This window comes from Lipotes vexillifer, unplaced genomic scaffold, assembly GCF_000442215.2.
Source record: "Lipotes vexillifer unplaced genomic scaffold, Lipotes_vexillifer_v1.1 scaffold661, whole genome shotgun sequence".
In the NCBI taxonomy this organism is placed as follows: domain Eukaryota; kingdom Metazoa; phylum Chordata; class Mammalia; order Artiodactyla; family Lipotidae; genus Lipotes; species Lipotes vexillifer.
In genome coordinates this window covers 830,519-839,518 of record NW_006796183.1, presented here as the reverse complement: position 1 = coordinate 839,518, position 9,000 = coordinate 830,519, and the positions used below count along the sequence as shown (strand labels likewise).

The 9,000-nt window shown below is 56.1% G+C and overlaps 2 protein-coding genes across 4 annotated transcripts; both read right to left on the bottom strand.

Annotated features, from left to right (window-relative positions):
- Positions 1 to 866: 866 nt before the first annotated feature.
- Positions 867 to 4,170, bottom strand: ATP6V0B (ATPase H+ transporting V0 subunit b). Of its 3 annotated transcripts, XM_007468261.1 has the most exons (8): positions 4,022 to 4,170; positions 3,225 to 3,273; positions 2,918 to 3,001; positions 2,713 to 2,790; positions 2,430 to 2,499; positions 2,259 to 2,310; positions 1,847 to 2,037; positions 871 to 1,176 (listed from the first exon to the last, which is right to left on the bottom strand). In XM_007468261.1, exons 1-8 carry the CDS (start codon positions 4,086 to 4,088, stop codon positions 1,150 to 1,152), a joined length of 618 nt encoding a protein of 205 aa, XP_007468323.1. In that variant the 5' UTR covers positions 4,089 to 4,170; the 3' UTR covers positions 871 to 1,149. The 3 variants fall into 3 exon arrangements, with proteins under 3 accessions (XP_007468324.1, XP_007468323.1, XP_007468322.1); XM_007468262.1 differs by lacking the exon at positions 3,225 to 3,273 and having other exon boundaries at positions 867 to 1,176; XM_007468260.1 differs by lacking the exon at positions 871 to 1,176 and having other exon boundaries at positions 1,736 to 2,037; positions 4,022 to 4,088.
- A 2,212-nt stretch (positions 4,171 to 6,382) lies between these two features.
- On the bottom strand, positions 6,383 to 8,881 carry DPH2 (diphthamide biosynthesis 2). The gene is made up of 6 exons (XM_007468259.1): positions 8,735 to 8,881; positions 8,448 to 8,560; positions 7,966 to 8,189; positions 7,085 to 7,768; positions 6,815 to 6,991; positions 6,383 to 6,733 (listed from the first exon to the last, which is right to left on the bottom strand). Exons 1-6 carry the CDS (start codon positions 8,879 to 8,881, stop codon positions 6,609 to 6,611), a joined length of 1,470 nt encoding a protein of 489 aa, XP_007468321.1. The 3' UTR covers positions 6,383 to 6,608.
- Positions 8,882 to 9,000: the final 119 nt, after the last annotated feature.

The following is a 9,000-nucleotide window of genomic DNA, read 5'->3' as shown; positions in this document are numbered from 1 at the left end:
CGCAGCCCCCCGCCTCCAGCGCGCCCGTACCCGCCGCGCGTCTCCGACGCCCGCCCCTGCCGGCGGCTATGCGCGACGGAGCGAGGGGACGGAGGACCAGGGAGGGGCGGGAGAAATTAATCAGACTCATCCAACGGGATGGAGTCGAGGTCCGAACCGGAGAGGGTGTGGATGGGTAAAACCCATTACGGAGGAATGGGGTCTGGTCTGGGTTGGAGCGCAAACTCAGCCAAAGAAGGGCACCTGGAAGTTAGGCCAACTCGTGCAGGGAGGTCAGGGATTTGTCAGCTCATCCATGGGAGCATGACTAAGGGTCCGCCAGAGGAGGGGGCTGCTAGTTAAAACTGGGCAGGACACTGAAAGGCGTAGACAGAAGTGTGTGGCAGGGGCTTCTAGGGAACAGGAGGTTGGACAGGAGTGGGAGGAACTGGACATGGCCCCAAGGGATCAAACTAGTTACTGGCAGGGTATGGTGCCTGAACGGGCAGAGGCAAATAAATGAATGGGTTCCAAGGCCCCAGGGGTAGAGATGATGGATGCCTGAGGGTAGAGCCAGGTAAGCAGATGTGGCTAACTGGGGCTGGGCTGACCAGAGCCCTGAGGGGATGGGACTAGGACACCTCCCTTCCCCACACAAACACATGGGCCCATATACCTAGACTCCCCCTTCCCTTCAATAAAGATGTTCAGAGCTAGAGTCCTCAGCCCAGCACACTTCCCTTCCAACCCAGGAGCCATCGATGTCCACAGCAGAGACAGTGTATATGAGTCGGAAAGTTGGCAAGAAGTTGGCATGAAGTTGACAACTACAGGCCTGTTTACCCTTCCTCTGTGAAAGGAGGTGGCGAAGAAAGGCAAGAGAAGCAGCACTGACCCAGACAAATACCATGTTTATTTCACAAACACTGGGAAGATGGGTTGGAGGTGGAGGTGGGACACGGGTGCCAAGCTACACACAGTCAACAGCAGCCCACTCCCCACACTGCGGATCCAGCCAGGCAGTGCCTCCAAGTCGACAGGCAGCAGAAGTGAGTGCAGGGAGGGCCCTGAACCCCAAGCCCCCTGAAAGCCTAAGGGGCACAGCTCCAGCTGTCCCAGGAAAACCACAAATAAATAAGAGTGGGGCACGGCCCCACCCACACAGATCGTCTAATCACCCATCTTCACTCTGGAGGTCTGCAAAAGAAGAACAGGAGAAATCAGTCAGGGACAGAGAAACAGATTAGACAATGACAAATGACAGATGATCAGACCCATGGCAGGATGGACAGACCACAACAGATGGATGACTGGACCAGGATGGACATGTTGTGACAAACACAGTGAACAGGGACACAGAGACAACTACAGAGTTCAACTGTGGGACAGACAAGACAGAGAGAAGTGGCATATGGACAGTGCCAGTCACCAAGTCAACCCAGTCAGGCGCCCACAGTCACACTCAGACACTCAGGCTGATCCTTAATCACACACACCTCAAATGTGCTGTCCTACCGACATCACAGTCAAACACACCAAGACGGACTGAGACAGACGCATCCCAACCTGGTCTAGACTACAAAGACAGCGAGGAAGAGACAAAATAACAGAACAGGGAAGAGAAGCTAAATCTTTTGTATATAGACACAACAGACAAAAAAAGACAGTTGTCAGTGATACCACATTGAAGACAGAAATAACTGGAGAACTTCAAAAGGGGAAAACCCAAAGATGGGAACTAGGTGGTGGAAACTGTTTAAGAGGTTCTTATGGTTACAGGTGTAGACAGGAGCACTGTGGCTCCTCCAGAAGAAGGGTGAGACTGGGTTGGGGACAAGGATAGAGGCTTCCCAGGGGGATTCAGCACCTGAAGGATCGCAACGATGACCCCAAAGAGGCCGATGGCACTGCCAAAGATCTCCACAATGAGAATCTTTACAAAGAGGCTGGGGTTCTGTGCATCAGCCAAGGCGGCGCCACTGCCCACGATGCCCACGCACACTCCACAGAAGAGGTTAGACAGGCCCACTGTGAGGCCAGCCCCAAACATGGAGTAACCTGGAGGGATGGAAGGGGAACACTGAGGCCAAGCCAGACACAAGGAGAGATGAGGGCAAGGGATTCAACATGGACTAATGGGGCCAGCCACCACCCCAACTCTACAAAGCAGCCCAAAGTAGGTGAGAGAATATCAAAATGAAGAATCTAAGCTGGGGTGCGCACTGGAGGGGGAAGCAGCTGTGAAGCCCCAACTTTTTGCCTTCACTATACCCACCTACCTGCATGGTAGTTTCGATGGCCAATGGCCTTGGGGTCAGTAGCACTGAAAGGCTGAGGGAAGCAGAGAAATTATCAGAAATCACCCCCTACTCCACTCCCCCTCCTCCACCATCACTAAGCAATATATAAACACACTGGAATACATGCCCACCCCACCTAGTCCTCCATACCTCAGCCATGTTGCTAATGACAATCGCCATGATGATGCCATAGATGGCCACAGCCTCACAGAAGATGATGCTGGTAGTGGTAGCAGGGGATTAGGGGGTGGAGAGGAGAAAGAGTTGAGAAAGAAACCAACTTTCCTCCCTGAAGAGTCTCCAGCCACCTCTCCCCCACTGACATCCGACCCCAACAGGAGGCTTGTCAGGAGCAGCACATCAGGCAGGTCAAACGCACAGGCAGCTACCAATGCAACTGATTCTGACAACCTTACAAGGGTCCTACACTTACCTGACCAGATTCTTGGTCTTAATCCTGGGGGCCTTCACCCCTCCCCCAATGATGGAAGAGCCAGTGATATAGATGCCCCTGGTGGACGGATAAGAAACCAATGAGCAGAGCCCAATCCTGTCATTGCCCCCAAGATGACTAAGAACCCAGTGACACCACTTGCTATGATTCAGCCCCTCCCCTGACCCGTGACCCCAACACTTACCATGCTGCCCCAACCACAGACAGAGAGATAGCTAGGCCAATGCCCAGGTTTGACCACATGAAGGGGGAAGTCTCTGTCAGGAACCTGGTGTGTAGACGGGGGAAAGACAATTCAGTCGTGGTGCAGAAGTGGGCACAAAATCCACCCCCACCCCCCCTCCAACACCCCCAGTCCTCGATGCTGAGACAAAACACTTCATGTTTCCCAAAGGTCCCCATCCCAGACAGCTGGGGGGTGGGATGGGGTAGGGATCAGATCAGAGAGGGCAGGCTGCAAAGAAGCTCCTTAGGGGAAACCTCTCCCTTACCATGCCACATCAAAGCGGAAGCCCAAGTCAAAAATGGTGTAGCAGATTCCTGCAGCAGTGAGAAAAACGGGGGTTAGGGACTGCTCTCTAGAGAGAAGCGCCACAACTTAGGCAAGAAGTTACTGCCCAGCTGATGGGCCACCTTCCCAAAAGTTCTGCCTACACCTAAGTCAAGGGAGAGTCCTCTGGCTGGCCCCACGTAAAAGCACAGCTGCCTATACAAATTCCTCTACTCAGACCTCCATTTTCTGCCACTCCTCCAGGAACATATCCCCTCTGTGACACTAACTCCCAGACCCAGACCCGTCAAGAGGAGCCACCGGCAGGCCTGAATACCCTGGAGGAGGGGAGGGAGCAAGAGCTCTGGCCAGGCCCCACCAGATGCAGCCAGCCCAGTCCGAGCCGCTGTTTACCCAACACGCTGTGGGTGTGGGGGGAGAGCAAGACTACGGGGAAAAGAGGAACTGGAGCAGCCGGCTCGTGACCCAAGCAGGCCGGTCAAGAGAAAGAGAGGGACGACAGCAGGGAGCGCGCGAAGGGGGCGGCAGTGACAGAAACGGACAAGGGCTGCGCTCGCGGTCCCCAGCGAGGCCCGCCCGCACCCCTCCCCAAGCAGCTGGAGATACGGGTCTCCTCTGTCGGGGTCAGACGCCCGGGCAGACGCGAGGCAAGTCCAGGAGCCCAGGGTGCAAAGCCCGCGCCGGAGCCCAGTATTCCCAAGCCTCCGCTTCCCCGCTGGGCTCCAGCCGGGCTAGCTCGGCCCGATGCTGGCCCCTCCCACCAGGGCCCGGCCTCACCCACGACGAGCAGGCAGGCCCAGAAGGCCACGAAGACCCCGGAGTAGAGCAGCACTAGCCCAGTCATGGCGGCAACGACGGCGGGTCTCAGGTCGGGGACGGGGTGGGGGGCCGGAGCGTAAACCTCGTCCCGGGGTCCGCCGTCCGCCCCGCAGGGTCACCTGACTCGCCCAGGTGACGCGCCGGCGCCACGTGACCACACGCCGGGCCTGGCGCCCCGGCGCCGCCGGTCTAGAACTTGGTGATGCCGGAAGTGCGGACGCAGAGGATTGTGGTGGTTGTAGTCTCGCACCCCTAAGGGCCTCGGATGCCCTTCTTACTGAGCACCTCGACTCCTTGCCTGGCCGGTCAGTCTCGCGTCTGACCAAGCTCGCTCCTGCTGCGCCCCGACACTCCGTCCTGCTCCGGCCACCAGCCCTGCTTTCCTGCTTGCCGCCGCCCTAGCTTAGTCTCCAAGCCAGTGCTGATCTCGCAGTCCTCCCCACGACCGTCCCACCCAGTTCCGCGAGGGTGTCCGCTCCGTCCCTCACTGAGCTCATGCTGTTTCCTCTGCCTGAAGCACGCTTCTTCGTGCTCACCCCATGGCCCAGCCAACACCTACTGGTCTTGGGATACCATTCCCCCAGGAAGGGTTCCCTAGCCAGAGGCAGGGGAGTGCGCCCGCTCTGGGCTCCCCCGCCGCCCTGGCGATCCTTATGAAACTTAAGCAGGATCATGTCACTCTCTTTGAAATACCTCGGGGGCCCCCATTTCCCTCGGAATAAAAGCCATAGTCCTTAAAATGGCCTACTAGGCCTCTACTCTTGCGGCTCCCCATGCCTCTTACCCGACTTCATCTCCTAATACTTCCCCACTAACTCCCTCCTCCCACTGCACTGGCCTCCTGGCTGTTCCTTGAACACACCGGTCAGACCCTCAACGCGTTGCACTTGCACTTGTTCCCTCTGCTTCTCCAAATTATCCGCGTGGTTCATTCCTAACTTCTTTCGGTCTTCGCTCACCTTCAAAAGGCCTTCTCTGGCGATCCTGTTTAATATTGCAGCCCCTTCTCTTGCACTCCTTCCCAGCTTTACCATAGCCCTTATCACCATTCTGCATACTAAGTGTTCTGTGTCTATCGCCCCCACCACGAGAATGTAAGCACCATGAAAGGATTCCTGAGCTCACTGCTGGATTTCCAGTGCCTGGCACACAGTGGGTGCTCAATACATATCTGTAGAATACATGATTGGTGCCCACCTTGTCCCAGTTACCACGGTCGGTTTACAGAACTGCCTCTACTAGCAGACTGGGCAATCCCTGAGGGCAGAAATCACATCTCCCTGTTCACCTGCTTCGTCAACATGCTGGACAACGCCAATATGCCGAGATTCTCGGCAAATGTGGGGAATTAAGAGGTGAGTCATTTCATTTCACCCCTCTGAACCTTTAGGGTCCAGCAACTCCACTTTGCTTGAAGCACCCACAATGCTGGTTTACGCCTGTTTTAGCATGGTGTACCGTTTGCCCAAATGTCTTTTTCACCTCACTTCTGATTATTTTTTTTTTCCCCTCCAAGCGATCCAGCTTAGGTAACAGCCCCTCTGAGAAGCCTCTTCTGGGCTCCGGCTGCCCCTGGGGGCTTCCCTACTCATAAAGAATATTGCTTCACCATGTGGCAATTGCCTGTTTAACTGCCTCTCTTCCCAGCCACACTGTGAGGACAGGAATCCAGTCAAATACAATTCAGATCTCAACCCACAGGACCTGTGCAGGACCTGCGGTATTTGATGAATAAAAAGAAACAAGGAGAAAAATTATCTGGTTTATTCAAATTTCTGTGATCTTCCTGAGAAACTAATTGAAGTCAGTGTAGACCAGCACTGCCCCACAGAACGTTTTGCAATGATGGAAATGTCTTACAGCTGCGCTGTCCTCTCATGTGGCTATCTGAGCACTGAAATGTGATTAGTGTGATTGAGAAACTGAGTTTTTAATCTTACTTAATTCAAATTTATGTTTGAACAGCCACATGTGGCTACTGTATTGGACAGCATAGGTGCAGACCGGTGGTTCTCAACTGGGGATGCTTTTGCCCCCATAGGGACAGTTGCCAACATCTGGAGACATTTCTGGTCATCACAACTGGGGAGGGGTGTGCTATCGGAACCTACTGGGCAGAAACCAGAGATGATGCTAAATATCCTACAATGCCCAGGACAGCCCCTCACAACAAATAATTATCTGGCCCAAAGTGTCAATAGTGCCAAGATTGAGAAACCATGGTCTAAACCATTTAGCACCTGCCTTTAACAAAGGCAGACCCTCAACTGTCTTGTGCTGTTGTTCCCAGGAGAACAGATGGCCCAGAAGGCTTCAGGGAAGACCCAAAGCTGTTTCCGCATCAGTCAAACAACAGATATTTACTAAGCCAATTTGTGCTAAGCCTTGTGCCAGCGCCAGGACAGGACAGGAAGAGCTGAATCCTATCCCCAGTGAGGGGCTGCCTCAGTGAGAGGCTCCTTCAAGGATCCTGGCAGAAGAGTGGGGTTGGTGCAGGGAGCACTAAAGGTCTTAAGTCCACCTGTGGCTCTGGCCCCACATGGTATCAGCTGCTTCCCTCATCCTCGTAGGCGATGGCAATCCCTCGTCTTCCACTCACAGCTGCTGTCACCGGCGTCTGACCCAGGCAGGGTTGCAGTCCCTGCCAGCTCCGGGAACTAAGGAATGAGGCTGCAGAGGGAGGGGGTTGAGGCTGAGTGGCCTGAACAGAGGGGAAGAATTCAGATGGGAGTGGAGATTTGCCACACTCACCTGCAGGGCTGCTCTCAGCCAGCTCCAGCTGAGGCCTCGGGGTTAGGGCTGAGCATCCAGGATCAGCTGATGGCTTCCAGGCAGGTGGGGGTCGGAGGTCCCCAGTAATGAGTGACACATCTGGGGTGTCCCACAGCTCCGAATCAGGTGGAGGGAGGGGCACATGGAAGGGAGAGCCTGGAAGGGAGGGAGGGAGAAAGCGGATCCATACTGGCCCCCCAACTCTACGCCCCAAGCGTTTTTAGCCTAGGCAGTGCCCCCACCACTCACCAGGCAGTAAGTCCGCGTAATGTGTGAGGTGGGGAGCCAGGCCTGGAGGTGGCCATGCAGGGTTGCAGGCAGCCTCCAGCTCACACGGTGCCAATACAGGCCGGAAGAAGCTGCCAGAAAGCTGGGTGGCTAGGGCACCCAGAGGACAGGCCAACAGCACAAAGACATCCACCTCAGGGAAGTTGGCAAGCTTGGCAGGCGTGGGTCGCCCCAGGGCCAACACATAGCTACGCTTGCCAGCAGCCTGTGTCAGGTTCCGCAAGTGTGCCAGTGCCTCACGGTGTCGGGCCACACCCAACGTGCCTGCCAGCAGCCCCACCACACGGGCATCTCTGGCCCTCTCTACCAGATAGCGTCTACGTGCTCTTAGCCGCCAAGCCCGGGCACCTTCATCCTGAGTCCGCCCTGTGTCTGGGCAGCAGGAGGAGAAGGGCCGCCCTGGTGCCCAGCCCAAGAGCAGCCGGCTCAGGTCTGGGTCAAGGTCAGGGTCAGAGATGGCCTCAGAGCCCCCCACATAGAAGGCACCATACTCTTCCAAACACCTCCCTGGAGCCAGGGGGAAGCGGCGCCCAAAACGCTCCATGGGCTCAGGATCTGGATTGAGGGAACCCACTGGCAGGGGAAGAGCTGGGCTGGAGACAAGCAGGTCCAGGTACCGTGGACGCAGAAGGGTGGCCAAGGCCTCTGGAAGAAGGAGGTGGTGTCAGGGTTGGGGTCTGGTAAAGCAGGATCCCCCTTATCCCCAGGAGACTGAATGGGAACCAAAAGCAGAGGCTGGGGTCAAACCCATATTAAGAACTCCATGGGAGTGTACTGACATGGGAAATTAAGGCACAAACTGGTCGGCTCACCCTTCCTGCATGCAAAGGCAAAACCCTCACCCAGGGCGTGGGCACAGGCCAGCTCACTCAGCAGCACCACAGGCGCTGTGGGGTCTGGGTTCTGGGCCTCGAAGGCCTTGGCGCAGAGCTCCAAGGCCACAGATCGCTGACCAAGGACGAAGGCAGTGGGCAGTGGGCGGGCAGGAGGGCTTAAGCAGGCAGGGCCAAAATGTACAAGGGCCTGAGCTCCAGCTTGCTCAGCACCCAGTACATCCACACAGCAGCTGCAGAGGAGATACCATTAGTGAGAGGGGTTCTCGAGAAAAGCGTTGCCGTCATCAATGGAAAATGTCGTCAGTGAAGAATATGACATTATGAAAAGAAGACACCGTCACTGAGAAGAGCTAGTATCAGGAGATGAAACGTCACCATCATTGAGAAATACAACCATCGGGGTCAGACACTGTCATAGAGGGGAAATGCCATGAGTCCTGGATCCCTAGACCTACCCCACCCTCTATCGGCAAGCTCCAAGTTCACACCTGCCATAGGCTGTGTCTCCCAGAATGAACACCTTCGACCCTGTGGCCTCCTCCAGTCGTGCAGCCACGGCCCCAGCATCTCCCAGTAGCTGATCAGGGAACTGCAAGGCCACCTGTAAGCATAAACCATGGAGTCAGGAACAGCCTCTCCTCTTCAAGAGAAACCTTCCCGGGAGTCCCTACCTAACCTTCAAAGCCCCTCCTCCCAGAGAAGCATCTCCCCTCATTCCCATCCTCACAAAATCACCCAAGATCCCGATCCTCTGGGCGACCCATCCGCTCCTCACCCGTTGACACGTCAGGTCGCGGACAAATCCAACGACTCGCTCCAGCTCATACACTCGGTCCAGGTCCCCAAGAGGAGTGCGCAGCCCGGCAGCGCCCGCCTCTAGCTGCAGCGCCGCCTCCGCGGGGCTGCTGAATGTAGACTCCATAGCGGGAGGTAGCGGGAACCTCCCTCAATCAGCTTCAGGCCCCGCCTTCTCAAAAACGGCCCTCATAGGGTCGGAGTCGCTTGGTTGGGGGACGGGGAGGAGTGGTGGGGGGAGGGAGT